The sequence below is a fragment of the Archocentrus centrarchus genome, chromosome 17 (genome assembly GCF_007364275.1).
Source record: "Archocentrus centrarchus isolate MPI-CPG fArcCen1 chromosome 17, fArcCen1, whole genome shotgun sequence".
NCBI classification, from domain to species: Eukaryota; Metazoa; Chordata; class Actinopteri; order Cichliformes; family Cichlidae; genus Archocentrus; species Archocentrus centrarchus.
The window spans coordinates 8,915,421-8,933,641 of NC_044362.1; the positions used below are offsets into that span (position 1 = coordinate 8,915,421).

General features: G+C 42.1%; 1 protein-coding gene across 1 annotated transcript in view; it reads left to right on the forward strand.

Moving 5' to 3' along the window:
- The window catches only part of sugt1 (SGT1 homolog, MIS12 kinetochore complex assembly cochaperone), a 32,185-nt gene that overhangs the window by 6,370 nt on the left and 7,594 nt on the right, over positions 1 to 18,221 (forward strand). Inside the window, 5 exon segments of the mRNA XM_030751691.1 lie at positions 6,417 to 6,470; positions 9,064 to 9,092; positions 9,309 to 9,334; positions 9,606 to 9,702; positions 11,071 to 11,178. Of these exon segments, the coding sequence (XP_030607551.1) occupies positions 6,417 to 6,470; positions 9,064 to 9,092; positions 9,309 to 9,334; positions 9,606 to 9,702; positions 11,071 to 11,178 (314 nt within the window).

Here is an 18,221-nt window from a genome sequence, read left to right on the forward strand (position 1 = left end):
CAAAATGGCGGACTTCCTGTTGGGTTTAGGGCATGGCTCCAAGAGGATTTTTTGTGCGCCTGGACATGATATACATGTGTATGAAGTTTCATTCATGTACGTGAAACACAGCGGTGGGGCTCCAGTTTAGGGGGCGCTAGCGAGCCATTTGGGCGCGCCCTTGCCCGAGCCCATTAAAATACTTAAATTTTCACCAGGTGTGACGCATGTGCAAAGTTTCATGAGTTTTTGAATATGATAAAGCCCCCAAAAAGCCAATTCATTTGCCTGAATAATAATAAAAAAAATAATAATAATAATTAAAACCGCAAGCGGTGATATCGGGCCCTCGCACTCCCTGCGCGTCGACCCGTGGCGCTCGTCGACCCGTGCCGCACTCGGAGGTCTTTTGATCGTGATGGTGTACAGAAGGTCTGAAGAAAGTTGAATTCTTTTATAGGAAAAGATATCTTTTGCTCTCGGCATAGACGCAATGGAATATTTGGGGGTGGGGTCACGGCTCCAGCATGCAAAATAGGGCATGGGTCTGATAGACTGTTTTGATCAGGATGATGTCAAGAATGTTGAAACACATTTTCATACATTTCCGAGAAACTAAGTTTGTGGATGCTATACAAAATTTCATTTGCTTCTGTAGGGGGCGCTCTTGCAGCTACGTATAGCCTTGAATCCATAGTTATGGGTTCAGAGTGGCTGTGTACATGAGTGATTACATTTTCAGGCAGATCGGGCAAAGCATGTACGAACACGTGCCCAAACAATTTTGGTCGCCATTGAGAAAAATGAAAGCCAACTTCAATGGCCTGGTGTGACAACACCATTTAATATTTTGTCAAGATTTCCACAATATTTGATGGGCTGTTTGTCTAGATGATCTGGAGCCAATTTGGTCTCACTGGCTGAAATGCCCTAGGAGGAGTTCATTCAAATAGCAGGCCTGAAAATGGCAAAAATTGACAAAAATTGACACTTTCAATTGAAGATGCTGGACTTCCTGTAGGGTTTGGAGTATGGCTCCAAGAGACTTTTTTGTATGTCTTAGGATGTTACATGAGTGTGCAAAATTTCAGAGCTGTAGATAAAATGTAACTCAGGGGCTAGCTAAAAAACATGGTATATTATGATATTTAAAGCTGCCAGTAGGGGGCGCTCTAACGTTTATGGACTTTATGAATATCAATGTGTTCAGGGCAGGAGGCTTATAAAATAGATGAGGATTTTGTAAGGAATAGTGAAAGATATTTCATGTATTTCAGAGCAAAACTAATTCTGTGGACGGTCATACAAATTTTCATTTGCTTCTGTAGGGGGCGCTATTGCGCCTACAGTCTTGAATCTGTAGTTATGGATTCAGCCTGGGTGTGTACATGAGTGATTAAATTTTCAGCCTGATCAGACAAAGCATGTGCGAACAAGTGCACAAACAATTTTGGTGGTGAGGGAGAAAAACAAAGGCCAAATTTAATGGCCTGGTGTGACAAGGCCGTTTAATATTTTTTAAAGATTTCCACAATATTTGATGGGCTACTTGTGTAGATGATCTGGAGCCAATTTGGTGTCAGTGGGTGAAATGCCCTAGGACGAGTTCGTTCAAATAGCAGGCGTGGAAATCGCAAAAATTGACACCTTCAATTGAAGATGGCCGACTTCCTGTAGGGTTTGGGGTATGGGTCCAAGAGACTTTTTTGTACGTCTTAGGATGTTACATGAGCCTGTACATTTTCATACATGTAGATAAAACGTAGCTCCGGGGCTACTCAAAAAACATGCTATTTTAAGATATTCCGAGCTGCCACTAGGCGGCGCTCTAACGTTTATGGACTTTATACATATGAATGTGTTCAGGGCAGCATGCTTATCACACCACTGAAGTTTGAGCCAGATTGGGCAAGTTGGCTTAGAGTTACAGCCATTTTTGTGTTCATGGCGAATCATCGAACTTTGCCGTCCCATAAGGGTCACGCCCTTTTGTCAAAAAGTCACAGTTTTGAAAACACAGTAAGTCCAACTTCTTAAGGCTTTCCAGGTGAAATTTGAGATGGTTCTGCTAAACCACCTTGGAGCTGGACCTCCAAGTGTAAAATATGACATTTCCTGTTCCCACTAGGTGGCGCTGCGACTGATATTAAATATTGTCATATGTATGTGTTCAGGGGGGCACCCTCATCCTACTGGAGAAGTTTGATGCACATTGGATCATGTAGGTATGAATGAGAGGCAATCAAATTTTCATGGCGAATGATCAAAGTTCAAAGGGGCATAAGGACCCCTCCCCCTTGGCAAAAACTCACCATTTTCGAGATTTAGATTCCCCTGGGGGTGTAGGTTAGACAAACCAAATATGAAGATGATAACGTCTAAAACCTCTGAGTTATTAGAAAAAGTGTGAGGGCTGCAAATCGCCAAATTTGCATAATTAATTCAAAATGGCGGACTTCCTGTTGGGTTTAGGGCATGGCTCCAAGAGGATTTTTTGTGCGCCTGGACATGATATACATGTGTATGAAGTTTCATTCATGTACGTGAAACACAGCGGTGGGGCTCCAGTTTAGGGGGCGCTAGCGAGCCATTTGGGCGCGCCCTTGCCCGAGCCCATTAAAATACTTAAATTTTCACCAGGTGTGATGCATGTGCAAAGTTTCATGAGTTTTTGAATATGATAAAGCCCCCAAAAAGCCAATTCATTTGCCTGAATAATAATAATAATAATAAAAAAAAAAAAAAAAAAATAATAATAATAAACGAAGCAATTACAATAGGGCCTTCGCACAGTTCGTGCTCGGGCCCTAATAAACGAACCAATTACAATAGGGCCTTCGCACAGTTCGTGCTCGGGCCCTAAATATGTTCAGCTTCAGACTAAATCAGAATAAGGTTGTACAGGGCTGCAGTGAACTTCAGGTGGTTGAACAGATTGGTTGTGTTACCGGATGGCGCAGATCGATTTAAAAATCGATGTTAATTTATGTGTTAATCACCGTGTGGCTGTGTCCCGGTGTTTTATATGCGGTGCCGGCTGACAGAAACAAATAAAATGCTGGGACTTTTTCCCCTCCTCTTTGTGGTCAGTTTTTTTTTTCAGGTGCAAGCATATTTGTCCCTCTAGTTTTTTCACATTTTTGTTCATTAACTCACGTCCATTCCAATAGTTTCAACTGCGGTCAGCTTTTTGTGGTCACCAAAAAAAACACCGTTTTCCAAACCTGTTGGCACAGACAGGTTTGGTGTTAAAGGATATTACCTATGTACTACTTTGCATAGATGTATTGCAGAATTGTAGATTGTAGAAACAAGAAAAATGTTATTTTTGATGATGTGGCTCATCAGTTTGTATCATCACCACTATCTCCTAAAAACTGATCGCAAGCGCTGTCTTCTGTTGAAGGTGTATTACCATGTACGTGATCAAAAAATAACATGGAGTTATCTGACCTTTGTCATGAAAATTCTCAGAATGAAAGTGAAAGCAACTCATGTGATTCGGTTGATTTAATGGATGATAAACTGGAAAATCGCAAAGTTATGCCCGGGGCGTGGGGATACATATTTGCGCCCACCTATGGGGAGGAAAATACGACAGCTCCAGGGGAAGTTTAAGTTCCAAGGAAGATGGCAGTGTGAGTGAAGAACAGCAGAAAGATGGCGCGTTATTGGCCAAGTGGGCGCACAGGATGCACTCTACTTCACGGTTCATAATCTTTTTTACCTTCTGTGGTACCCCAAGTTCTTCATTTCATCATATCGTGCACATCAGGCCAAGATTGAGTTGGAAAATTGGAGCAGTCGCAGTGTACTGTAGCACTAGTCTATAGCAATGATAGAGATACCCTAGCTGTCAGATCCACTTACCCTTTATCTGTTTCTTTTGGCAACTGCACTTCTTATGTTAAGCATGGAGCTGACTTGCTGGGCCTGGGGGTTAATGTCCCATGCACTGGCTTTTTTGGCATCAGTTCCAGGTTTGGGCGAGCTTTTTCAATGCTGTAAATGTTGTATGTACTGCAGGTTTGATAGTGCAGACTTGTCAAAATGTGCAGCACAAAGTCTTAAAGTCTCTGGGTTCAACACAAAGTCATCTCAGGCACTTAGTTGCACCAAAATTGATGTCGCTCTTGTGACTGGATTTGGGAACTCAGGCTACGTTCACACTACAGCCTGAAGTGACCCAATTCTGATTTTTTTTTTTTTTTTTTTTTTTTTTTTGTGAAATCCGATTTTTTTTTCTTTTTTTTCTTTTTTTTTTTTGTGTAGTCATTCACATTTCCAAATATATGCGCCTTGGATGTGATCTGTGTGTGAACTGAAGACGAACCTAAAAGTGTCCTGCATGTACAGTAGAGGACGCGATAACGTCACACGTAGCGAGCATGCTCAATGTTTGCAGAAGTAAGTTTGTTTTCTTCATGCGTCCGCGTAATGGGACGCAGATTAGTGACGTTTGTTGAGTATCAATGACGTGCAGGTCAGATAAATGCGATCTGGCCGTACAGAAACAAGTCGCATTTGAAAAGATCGGATACGTGTCGGATTAAGACCACATATCCAAGTGGCCTGTGTCGCATTTGAAAAAATCAGATCTATGTTGTTCAGACTGTCATGAAAAGATCAGATACAGGTCACATAAAGGCAAAAAAATCGGAACTTCAGGCTGCAATGTGAACATAGCCTCAGATACACCAATATTGTCCTTGAACTTCGACTTATCACACTTCCAAGTGACACAATAGGTCCCCTCCATCTTTCTGTGGTCACTTGAACATCTTCCAACAGACAGAATCAATAAATAATAGACAAAAATACAGGACACACACACACAGACCTACACTCGAAATGTACATAAACAATATAGAACAAGGCGGCGGCTTTCATCTGAGATACATGGTAATATGTCAGCTATCAACATGGAAGTTCTACATTTTTGTAACAGACGACTCTGATCAGAGAAATAAAATTGCCTGTAAAAAAACATAAAATGAAACAAGGATGGCGAAAATGAACTTTAAGGATCTATATTGAAATAATATCAAGCCAAAAGCCAGAAAAAATCCACACTGTTCTCATCCTTTAAGTTTGCCAGTGAACATCTAAATGATTCAGAGAAGGCTTGGGAGAAAGTGCAAAACCAAAATCGAGCTCTGTGGCATTGACCCAACCCGCTGCATTTGGAGGAAGAGAAATGCTGAGTATGGCCCAAAGAACACCATCCCCACCGTCAAGCACGGAGGAGGAAACATTATGCTCTGGGGCTGTTTTTCTGTTAAGGGTACAGGATGACTTCACCTTCACTCAGCCACAACACTGAAGATAGGTCATGGATGGGTCTTCCAGCATGGCAATGACCCAAAAAACCCACCAAGGCAACAAAGGAGTGGCTAAAGAAGAAACACGTGAAGGTCGTGGAGTGGCTTAGACAGTCTCCAGACCTCAATCCTGTAGAAAACCTAAAGGATTTAGAGGGTTTCTGTAAGGAGGGGTGGGCCAAAATCCTTCCCACTGTGCTTGCCAACAAGGGTTCTCCACAAAGTACTAAGTCATGTTTTGCTTTGGAATCAAGTACAGTTTCACTCAATGACATACAAATCTATTTATAACTTTTATGTAATTTTTTTTTTCTGGATTTTTGGTTGATACTGTCTCTCTATTAAAATGAAATTACCATTAAAAATGTTAATTTCTTTGGACGAGAACAAACTTGCAAATTCAGCAGGGGATCAAATAATTATTTTGCCCACTGCAATAATGTTCCAGAAAAACGAAACTTCAAGTTCCTCAGCATGTAGTCATTTAACTATAGCTGGCCTGCATAGGGTGAACAAAGAAATACTAGAGCATTACTGTCATTTAGGCTTCAGTGTCTTTTAATAAACACGTTGTAGAGAAATGTTTCATTACAGAACAAGCTGTCATTGTGCTTCTTACGGGTCAAGTTATGGAGCATTGACTGATTAGGGCTTTAATGGCAATTTGGCAAGTGGCCCAAGTGTCTTCAGGGAGCAGTTAGTGAATTTGTTGTCAGAAATAAATCAGTGGGAGATGCAGAAAGACTAAAAAATGCTACACAGTTTTAAAAACAGACAAATTAAAAAAAATATATATATATACATATCACTATGTGTGTGTTCCAAGAGCAGTGAATCTTTTTTCACACCTCCGTTGGTCTGCTGAAATAATGTACAGCAATGTTTTTTTGCACGTCTGCTTACTAAGTCGGTTAATGAGTGATTTCTGTTTCAGAAGAAATGCCATTAAATGAATACCTTCAACCTTCACTGGCCATTAGTTAAAGCACTTGAGACTTGAGTCTCAAGTGCTTTACTGATGCAGTTATGTGTTTTCATAATTGGGCTGAACTCATTTTTGTTTCACTCTGTTTTCTTGGTGTTAGACGTGTAAACATATTTATTCTTTTTTTGCAGCTTCTGACAAAACCTTTGAGGTCTGGATCAAGCGGTGTGAGGAGACGATGGAAAGTAAGTACCTCACTCAGATGTCTGTGGTGTATGTACAGTACTGTGCAAAAGTCTTGAGCCACTTGCGTCATGAGAAATAATTCTCCAGGCTTTCTGAAGGTCTTTCAACATTTTCCTGTGGACATTGGCTGCTTCAGTCTTTGTTTCTTAAGCTACTTACCACTGACATATGAGTCATTTATGCATACGAAAGGCACCTAACTCAAGGTACGAACCAGTGACATATCTGCACATAACAACTTAGTGAAGAACTATTTTAAAAAGTTTCTTTAGGCACTTTGTCACTAGGAGTCTGTCACAAAAACATGAATGATTTCTATTTCTTTAGTTGAATCTACAAAAAATGGCAAAGCTAACACAGTGGGACAGGAATAAAATGGTATTTTTGCACTGACAAAGTAGTTCCCAAAGAGCTTTTAGCCAAAAAGTGTATCTTGTGTGTGACAGAAGAAAGTGGCAAGCTTAGAAAGCAGATGAACAGCATCTGAAAGGTATGTCCTTAAGAAATTAAAAAAAAAAAAATTGAAATCCAGCAATGATCTGACACAGGACCTGAGAGATCCATCTACTGTTCACTGAAACCTCATCAGAAATGGTCTCAGTGGAAAGGCGGCTATCAGGAAGCCATTCTTAAGGAAGGGAAACGGGGAGAAAAGATTGCACAAGAACGGCACTGAAAATTAGTACCAGCAGGTCTGATGGAGCGATGAATCCCAATTTGAAATCTTTTAGTTCAAATTGTTGTCAGTATGTATGAAGGAGGTCAGGAGAGAGGTACAACAGTGAGTGTCTACAGCAGGGCTCTTCAACTCCAGGCCTCGAGAGCCGGTGTCCTGCAGGTTTTAGATGTGTCCCTGATCCAACACACCTGAGTAAAATGGCTGAATTACCTCCTCAGTATGCAGTCAAGTTCTCCAGAGTCCTGCTAATGACTTCTATATTTGACAGCCATCTGTAAAACACGGTGGAGGATCTGTCATGGTTTCGAGCTGCATTTCAGCCTGTGGTGTTGGAGAGCTTGTCAAAATTGATGGAATTATGAATGCAGAAAAGAACCATCAGATTTTGATCTGTCATGCAGTACCATTTAGAAAGCATCTGATTGCCAACAGCTTCATTTTTCACCATGACAACGATCCCAAACACACTGCCAATGCAGTAAAAACGTTCATGGGTAGAAAAACACACAGTGGAACACAGTCAGTCATGCACTGGCCTCCCCACAGCCCAGACCTCAACATTACTGAAGCAGTGTGGGATCATCGTGACAGAGAGCAGAACAAAAAGTAGCAAATATCCAAAGAAGAGCTCTGAAGAGCTCCTGAAGACTAATAATCACACAAAATATTGACGTTAAAACTCATTAGAATTGTACAAACTCATATACTGTTTTTCCATGTATATTCGCTCATTTCAGTAAATCACTGAACCAACTTCCCATTTTCATCGCAAAATATAAAGAAATGATGGGTGGCTCAAGACTTCTGCACAGTACTGTATTTTTTATGGAACTATAATGTTTGCATGTGTTTGGAGTCTTAAAAAATCTGTACAATGTTGGAATGCACTAAATATAAGTAAACAGAATTGCCTGTGGTGCTTTTAGTTCAAACAGGCTTCAGACGTGCAAACTTTAACTTCTGCAGTATATCCTATTTACTGCCTGCCATCAAACGCGCAGCTAAATGGCACAGTCAGGGAGCAGATCAGCCCATCTGATCAAACAAATGAGCACGCACACATCCGCGGATCTACAGTATGCGTTCGCAGTGGTGGAGGCTGAGCTGCTTAGTCCAATAAAAGATGCATGCCATGTCTGTGTGGTGTGTTTCTGTTTGCTGGTGATGCCTGGGCCCTCTGGATCATCTCAAGTAAACAAGAGCACGAGTTTTGACAAACACGCTTCACACCCGCGTGCATACGTACTCCCAGGAGCGTGTGATTCATCAGAGTTAACGTTACTGATGTTTGAAAGCCCCCGATGAGACCCAACCTCCTTGATAAGCCGGCTTGCAGACAGCGCACACATACACACAGTCTTACTGCTCACACCGGGAGCAGCCTGTTTCTTTCTTTTTTTTTCTGGTGACAGTGTGTTTACTGCAAGCAAACACACACAGCACCTGGTTATTCCATCACATGTGGCACCCCGCATGCATCAGAACACACAGACGCACACTAACAGCCCCCCCCCCCCCCCCCCCCCCCCCCTCCTTGTCATTTCAAGCTCGACCTCATTAAGACAACATTAACACGCCTCCTATCATCTCATCTATCTATGTAATGAAGTCTGTGAATAATGTATGATAGCATGCTGGTAAACGGTGTTTGGGCTTGTTTGGGCTCACGGGGCTTTTAATGGGTGTGGATGGACCAGTAAACAAACTGGTGGAGAGGCTAGGAGAGTGTATGTGCTTATGTGCTTATATTGCCCATTATTGACCCATATGAAAAATGTAAATTGGTGTTAGAACCTCTGCTCTTATCCAGTAGTCTAATAATGGCGTTTTAACAGAGGTCCGTTTAGCTAGTTATGGGTGTATGAAATGTTTCAGCCTGCAAGCCCACCTTTTTTCTTCTTTTCTCTCTACAGATAAGACACAAAACGACGGCATCAACATGGTGAGTTTCTCTTTAAGGCCACCTGGGGGCATTGTTGCTCTCAGCATCAGCACAGCTTTGTGCATGCTTTGGCTTCAAACAAAGAAGCCATACTAAGGTTCTTTTGTTGTTTTTTATGCCCCCCACCCCGTTCCTGTGCTTTTTTGTCTCATCCATTTGCTTTCTCACCACGTTCCTCTCTAATTGTCATCTCGTCTCTTGGGCTGAATGACCCAGCAGACACCAGCAGCTCCACCTGTGAAGTAAGTGCACAAATGTAAATACGCCCTAGCTAGTATTACTGTTTTATTTGTTATACTGACTTAATATTCAACCAAGTCTCAGTGCTTCAAAGCAGCCCCATTCTTTATAAAGATGTAAATCCAATGTACACTGAAAATATATGTTAATGAAGGTGGCTGCTTTTTATTATGCATGAAATTTCCATTTTGCAGTAACCAGATTAGGGGGTCAAAGTAGAAGAAGTCATTAATTCCTGCGTTATTCAGGATTTTTGAATCGTTCCTCTTTCAGGTACGACTGGTACCAAACAGAATCTCAAGTCATTGTCACAGTGATGGTGAAAAATGTACCCAAGGATGGCGTGCGAGTCAACTTCATGGAAAAAGAGGTATAAACACACTTGAATGCTGTAGTGAGAGTCTCTATGTTCTCTGTGTGGAGCAGAGATGGGTTAGCTGTTGGGTGTTTCCTCAGGGGGGCCCATTAGATGGGTCTCCTACGCACGCATACACTCACGTACACACACACACTCTCCCCATGGACCCAACTGTGCCTCCAGTGGTGCCTTGTTAACATTGCCCCCAAAGTACAGATCTAAGAACAATTTACCCTCCCTAGCTTCTCCAACCTCCTAATTGTCTATAGATGGAAGGCATAACTGATCTAGGATCATCCTCAGAGCCCTCTGGGGACAACCTCCTTTTCTTTCCCTTTTTTGCTCTTTTCCTTTCTGTCTTTCGCCTTCTTCCCCTCTCTCTGAGGGGTAACTGTGGGGGCACCCCAGGGAACAGCTTTGTCTTTCCTAATAGAATAACAAACTGAGTTTACCCCATTTCAAAAGAAATTGTTCACTCGCTCCGAATCACACAGTCACTTGTTAAGCTCCTTCTGTGGTGCAAACTACAGATAAGTTCATATATTTTTTACTAGGTCAGTATATACAAAAGAAATTAAAGATGAAAGGCGGCGGTTCCATTTATTTTCCCTGGTGACTGCGTTTGCAGCAGCTGTATACCTACAGACAGCGCAGGAATTCAACTTGAAATGAATATTAAGGCTTTGATAGTTTTGTGGAAATGCCCAGAAGCAACTTCAGCTAACTTTCGAAGCTTTTATCCCCAGTGAACTACTTTTTCCCATTCATTATGGTCCAAAATCAGAAAAGTCCACGTTTAGTCAAGTCTGAATTGAATCCACGCTGGAGCGGTGTGGTGTGGTGTTTATCCAAAAAGAATAAAATGCATGACTGTGTGAGTGTCACATTTGCCAAGTGATGAGCATGTTAGAAGTGTGAGGGTTTGGGCCGTAGCTGAAGCCCTGTCCCTCTAAACCAACAAGCCGCCCACCTCCACTGCCCGAGTGAGTGACAGGCTGTTAGGAGCTGTCTGACGCCCCCTCGTCATTGGCCACTCTGTGGCTGAGGGGGACAGGTTGAGGATACTACTGGCCGTCACACCAGCCACATCAGATGATCATTCTCATGGACACTCTGACACCTTCGACCCCTCCTTCCTCCTGATCTCTCTTTTTATTTTGTGTGTTTTTCTAAGGACGGCTGTGCAATAAAATCAGTACACTGATGCAACCATTCCAACCTGTTGCTTATTTATTTATTATTTATACTTCTTAGCTGTAGTTTCTACCTTTTTAAAACTATAGCAAATGTGTATGTTTTTTAAATTATTTACTAGCAGAGCTAATGCCAGCATATGAGGGGTAATAACTGACTTCTTTTGCATGTGTGTGATGCTTTCAGATGTCTGCCACGATACAGCTGCCATCAGGGGATAACTACAACCTCCACCTCCACCTCCTGCACCCTATTGTTTCCCAACAGAGCAGCTTCAAGGTCCTCACCACCAAGGTATCACTTTCGCTTTAGTGATTGGCGTTAATGTGCTGTAGAAACCTTTAAAATCCCCAACATTGTTTGTTTTTGCATCAACAGTTATGCCTATTTATATATATATAGACAGTATTTTAACAGGTCTTTAGACTTTTTAGTGAGACCGATTCGTAAAGCAGAAACACACGTATCAGACCTGCAGCTGTGTGAAACGGGCCGTTGTGCTCTAAAAGGTACTTGAAAATATTGAGACGTGCATTTTCTGTTTGCCTTCGTCCTTTCTGCGGTCACAGTGACCCCGGCTGACCAACACTCAAACACCTGAGATGACAAATGGCCTCGGTCTGAGGTGATAATGTAATTGCCAGGACACAGTTTGTCATTGCCAGGTCATTTCTGGAATTTTTTTTTTTTTTTTTTTTTTTTGAAGTTTTAAAAAGTGTATTCAAGGCATGCAGAAGTTAAGAAATACTTTGAGGTGTTTTCCTACACAGCAGGCTCAGCAGCTGTAGCAGAAAATAAATCTGTGTGCCACTTTACAACTTTCCTGAGTGGCAAAAACATAAACAAGGAAGAAACAACATTTTTAGGTCATGGAAACACTTCCGCCGAGTTTTTGAAAGTCAGTGAAAAGTCATTGAATTTTGCTCAGGATGATTTGGAGCACTGTGTTTATCCCTGCCGTGCCAATAGTTGCTCTCAGCTATAAAGCAGCAGACTATCAAACATGTCAGGGGACATGTTTTATGTTGCTATAAAGAGAATAGGATGTAGTAATGCTGCACGCTGTAGAAATGCGGTTACTGCTCTGAACTGCAGATGCATCCGATGGCATGTTGGTTTCTGAGGATTCTGGGTTTTCTTTGTTAAAAAGAAAAGATGATTAACCAAGTGTCATATGGCAGTAAAAAGGCAAGGAAGAAAACCATGCTAATACGAGTTTAAGCAGCTTAGTGAAATTGTGACCGATCATTACTTTGGTTACCACTCTGAGATCAACATCTTAATCTCTCCAGTGATTTAAAGCAGTATAAAGTAGACTGTCGCTACCTATAATTCCTTAATGCTGGTAAAGCTCACTGCAGCTGGAGCAGAAATGAGAAAATCCACTGTGGCTGGATGCAGCGCAGCTCCTGTGGAGACGTTAGCACAGTTCATCTGAGCAGCTAACAGGAGATTCACACACATACACAAATCCTCACACACGCACACAAACGGCTGTACTCGCTGAGTTTCTCAACCCTTTTTAAGGTGATTATGGACCTAATGAGTAGGAAGGGCACTTTTTACTATAGACTAATTAGTGTGTATTATAGAAGATGTGGGTTAATGAGTATGCTGGCTGAGTGTGTGCTGATTCAGGGTTTAGACCCCTGTCAGGCTTTAGCCGACAGATCAAAAGACAGCCTTCTGTGTGACCTGTTTTGATTGGTTGGTTTTTTTTTGTTTGTTTTTTTTTTTCTTCATCATTAAGAAGAGGATTTGGGTTTTTAGGGCATTGATCAGTCCAATCTTGTCAGTATAGGATGGCATGAAGTGCGGCGCTTTTCTCTTGAATCTTGTTTAAGAAGCAGCCTTTTTAAAAAAATTTTTTAAAGTAATTCGATTTAAAGAAGTCAGCTCCTCAGATTGTAATTCACAGTAAAAAATATATAGACTTATAGAGGTTTCTGGGCTGAATATTGGAACAGTTTTTATTATATATCAGCCAGTTATAGCTGAACTCTCATTTTCTCTTTTTGTAATTTGGATCTCACATTTGAGTCTTAATAGATTTAAAAAGTCAACAAATATGTGATATTAGAGTATTCCTGACTCCACCGTTTACTTGCCAAAGTTAGACTCTCATAGAGAAAAGGTTTATTGCTTATAGTTTTATAAAATTGAAATCTTCAAAGCTACACTAATTCCGCAGATAGCTGACCTTTATGGGATATGAAAAAGAGATGAACAAACTGTACCGAAGCCACCTACAGAAGTGGAGAGCGATGGAATGAAAATGGTATTTATGCAGATGATTAGAATGCTAAATATGTGTTTACTCATTGGCGGTCTATAAATTTCTTATCAGCCGACAGAACAGCACTGATGTAGCGTGTTGTGATTTTTTTTTTTTTCCCCAATACAATTATCATTAAGTTGCATTCAGGCTTAATGAACGCACGCCACAACTACCCCGCCTCTTGTTTGTTTGGTTCGAGGTAGTGCAGTGCGGCTCGGGTTATTGGTCTTTTCTCTGTGTTTAGCTACGTCAGCTTTGCAGAGGTAGAGAATTTGAGACGCGTACATGACTGTTGTAAATTCCATGACCTGAGTAAAGCGAGCAGATGTGTGAACATGTGTTAAGATCTCTTTCATTGAAATGGGCAAATGACATGTAGCCCAATGTGTGATAAATACCTACCTACTGAAAAAGCCTACTTTTTAAGACCTTCTCTAATGAAAATCAAGTCTGTGACCTCTTTGACCTGTTTATATTTTTAGTGAGTTATTCATGGTTGCGCCTTTCCTGCTGTCACACTGCTCTCCTCGCACACGTGTGCTGTGGTACTGGGAATAGACAGGTGAAATGAAATATTAATTAAGTTTATAAAAACACACTGACAATAAAGAAAATAAAGATGAAGAAAATAACACTTGACCACATTTGCCCAGTCAAAGAGAAGCGGGCATGAAGTACATCCACACTGCTGTGAACCTTTGCTGTTAGCTTCCTCCACGCTGTGTTTCTAGCTCTCGTGCACTGCTGCTGACGCGTGGAATAGGAAACAACAAACAATAAGTACTGAACACATCAGCCCATTGTTGGAATACCTGATATTGCTTTTTGGTCCAGCATCGGACAGATAGCTGATCGGCGCGTGTCTAACCCATGCACAGAAGGTAAAAGTTGCGTCTAAGCCATTTTAAGGCATAAAGGGAGGTTTTTTTTAATCAATCTGGAAATGGTAATTTTGAAAACATTAACATTGTAAAAAGAGATCACCTGTTGAGATTAACCTACAAAGAATAACCACCAAAATCTGCAGCTTCTCCCTGCTTCACCTCACCCCCATGATGTCACAGTACTGTACGAGCAGGGTTAGGCTGTAAAGCAATGTGGATGGAAGTGGCTAAACTACAATTCTACTACAATAATGAGTCTTTGAAACCAAAAAAATCCCCCTGAACAAAATCACTGGAAAGGAATGAAATTTTTGTGACCATCACAAATCCACAGAATCACTCTTTATGCTCTGTTTTGCCAAAAGTATTCATTCACCCATCCAAATCATTGAATTCAGGTGTTCCACTCACTTCCATGGCCACAGGTGTATAAACCAAGCACCTTGGCATGCAGACTGCTGTTAAACACACTTGTAAAAGAATGGGTCGCTCTCAGGAGCTCAGTGAATTCCAGCGTGGTACCGTGATAGGATGATACCTGTGCAACAAGTATAGTCGGGAAATTTCCTCACTACTAAATATTCCACAGTCAGCTGTGTTGTTATAGCAAAGTGGAAGTGATTGGGAATGACAGCAACTCATCATGAAGTGGTAGGCTTTGTAAAATCATAGAGTGGGGTCAGCAGATGCTGAGGCGGATAGTGCGCAGAGGTCACCAACTTTCTGCAGCGTTAATGACTACAGACCTCCTAACTTAATGTGGCCTTCAGATTAGCTCAAGAACAGTGGGTAGAGAGCTTCATGGAATGGGTTTCCACAGCCATCCAACATCAGTGTCTGACCTTACATATGAGCTTCTGGAATAATGCTCAAAAATCCCCATAAATACTCCTAAACCTTGTGGAAAGCCTTCCCAGAAGAGCTGAAGCTGTTACAGCTGCAGAGGGTGGGCCGACATCATATTAAACCCTATGGATTAATAATGGGATTTTACTCAAGTTTATATGTGTGTGAAGGCAGACGAGTGAATACTTTTGGCAACATAATTTATATCAGAATTTGAACATATTTGGAAAGTGGGGAATGTTCACTACCCTCTGATGTTCAGCTCTGTATATCCAGAGTGCTGTGAACATCCTGATGTCTTGTGGAAGAAGCTCGGAGACTTTCTCCAGCATATACAGAGGCAGCATGTTGTAATCTGTTCAAGTAGATCTTTTACTCAGATCAGCTTGATACATCCTGCTTGTTGCTGCAGCCCCCAGTTGGTTGATTAAATTAAGCCTGTGTTTGTCTGTTAGATCAATACTTGTGTATCTGTAACAAGCAAAAATAAACAAACCAAAAAGGTTTGCATCAGAAGATTCACTATTGTATAAACATTTCAAAATCTTTGGAGAAGCTGAGCCGGAGAGCACCTGAAAGCAATGAGGGGAGTTATTTAAGTTTACTTTGCAGCATTTCTTTGTGTATTGCCCTTTGCAGCAAGGGCAATACACAATGGTAGGTGCTGGAATTGCGTACTGTATGGTGTCAACGAAGCAAAAAGCATAGCATTGTAGCAGAGCATAACCTCTATGTCTATATATACATATATGACGTCTGGATTGTGTGCATTATATCCACTGGCTGTGCTGTGCTGAATAGAGGCTGACCTGCACAGAAACTGCCCCCTTTCAAAAAACACTTCCTCTTACTCACTTTCTTGCTTTTCCATGGCAACAGCAGACACTGCATACCAGAGGTGCACGTGGGTTGCAGCTTAAACAAGGACTCAGTCTTAGAGAGACCGCAGCTGAAGATGGTCTTAGACTCCCTCTCCACCCACTGTTACTGTCTTCTTTTTTTAATTTATTTCTTTTTTTTCACTTTATCCTCATTTACCTTCTTTGTCTTTGTCTTTTTGCAGTTTCTCTGTGGCTCCCTCACAGATAAACACACCTTCTGTCTTTCTCAGTGTGTGCACTGATAGAAGCACAAACACCACCCTTCAGGAGTATGTTCAAACCCTCCTCCTCCTCCTCCTCCTCCTCTCCCACAAAGCCCTAACTGTTCCCTGGTCCAGTGGGCTCCTCGGGCACACATGGCCCCTTCCCATGCACATATCACTCCCAACAGCATAAGCCCTCATTGGTGAATCCAAGGTTTAAAATGGCATACAAACTCCTAACTCCTCATAAACTCAATGTGTGTGAGCACATGCGCATGACAGCGTGAGAAACCCTCTAAAATACTGAGCAGCTTTCTCGATGCATGTCTCATTTAAATATTTTGGAGCCGTTTCGTCTTTTGAAGCCAGGAAGCCACTGGGGGATAAAAACATTCAAATGAACAACGGCATCAGCAAATCAAGTTTCTCCAGATTGGCATGCATCCCTAATGAGCGTTTAAAAAAAATGAATTTCCCTCAGAGCTGTTGATTCACAACCAATGCTGGTCTGTCTGTCTCTGTAACAGGCTGCCCTGCACTCTTTGCTCCACAGTGTTTACGCTTCATCTCCCCGCTGTCTTTAAAGGCAACTTAGCAGGGGGAAGCTAAGCTGGGCGTGCACGTGTACGCGCACCCACACACACACACACACACACACACACACACACACACACACACACTGGTACAATAGCAGAGGCTGAACAGTAATCTTTCAACACACTTGTGCCATTTAAACTAAGTATTTGAAGTGTGCGCGTGCGCGAGTGTCATCTCTAGCACATTATCGTCAGTGCGACCTCCTCCTGTCCTCCATCACGGCAAACATTCCAACCGCAGGGGTCACAGCGACAACGGGGAGCCAATTACACACCAGTGTGTTTGATCAGAACAGACGGCTGACGCACACGCACGCACACACGGAGGCGTGCACGCAGACATGCTCAGCGCAGCATCGAACGAGCGCCCGCTCCTTCATTCAGCTCAAAACTCATCTCTTTTCGGCAAATAGCTAAAGTGGCGTCTCCCCTCTTTAATTTGCACGCCTGTCAATGTCTAAGAATGTTTATGTGTATTTCATTTGTGCCTTTTTAGCCGAGCTTGTTTTGAAATCCCCAGGCATCTAGAAAAAGAGGGAGAAGATGCCGGGCACCCCTGGCAGGAAGGGTGGGGGGGTGGGGGGGGACTGGCGATGGTTACAAACACATGTGACAAGTGACATGGGACCTCAGTGCCCCTCTGTAAATAGCATGTGTGACTCCGTAGCACAGTATTGTATAGTCCAGCCCCTGGGGTCCAGTGGGTGGTGGCCCCTGATTGTGGCTCTGCTGTCACATCCCTTTACAAGCCTGTCATACACACAGAAACACACACACACGGCGCCTGGCCTGCCATGTCCCTTAAAAGCCAGGAAACACAGATGTGGCAGCAGATTAATGTTGTATGGCCTAAGAGCACGCATAGAAGCGCACACACAGCGTCGACTCGAGTACCGTCACGCCACTGCAAAAATGTTACGTCTGGTAATTTTAAGTTAAAAGTGTTTAATTCGCTCAGTCTTTGATCCTTTATTCTCCACACACTTGGTCGTCGAAGATTTTGAAGAAGGTAAAACACAATGGTCACACGTAGTTTGTTAAAACTCCAAACTTCATAGAGATCTGATTCAGTGAGCGATGATAGATATACTTCAATTACTGCATTGTAGAATTAATAGAAACTGTTCCTCCATTGGATTAAACACACACACAAAAAAAATCACACGACAGATCTAAACCGTGTGCAAGTTGTTTTGAGGTGCTCGTGCTGCTATTAAAGCTGTGTTATTGGTATATCAGTCATTAGAACCAGCGATCTGATACATGCACAAGTCTTCAAAGCACCATGACACCACTAGCAGAGCTCAAAATATATCTATATCCAGACTGCAGGTGGATCTGTCAAAAGCAAGTATTTAATATGCCGCGGGGAGCTTTCTCAAAAATCTAACTGATCAGCAAACTTCAATAAATCACCGTTGAAATGTCTCCGGCATAATTTTAAAATTCTATACGGTTGCATTTTGGCCATCTGTTCATGTTTTTGAGAAAATTATGTATGACTGGTGGATCTTAAATTACTGCATTTCCAGTGAACTGTAGCTGATGTGTGTATGGGGAAGAAGCCTGTTGCAGACACAAAGCTGTTACAGACGGAGCGTGCTTTAGTGCTGCAGTCGGGGAAGAAGACTGATCTAGAATCCATACTT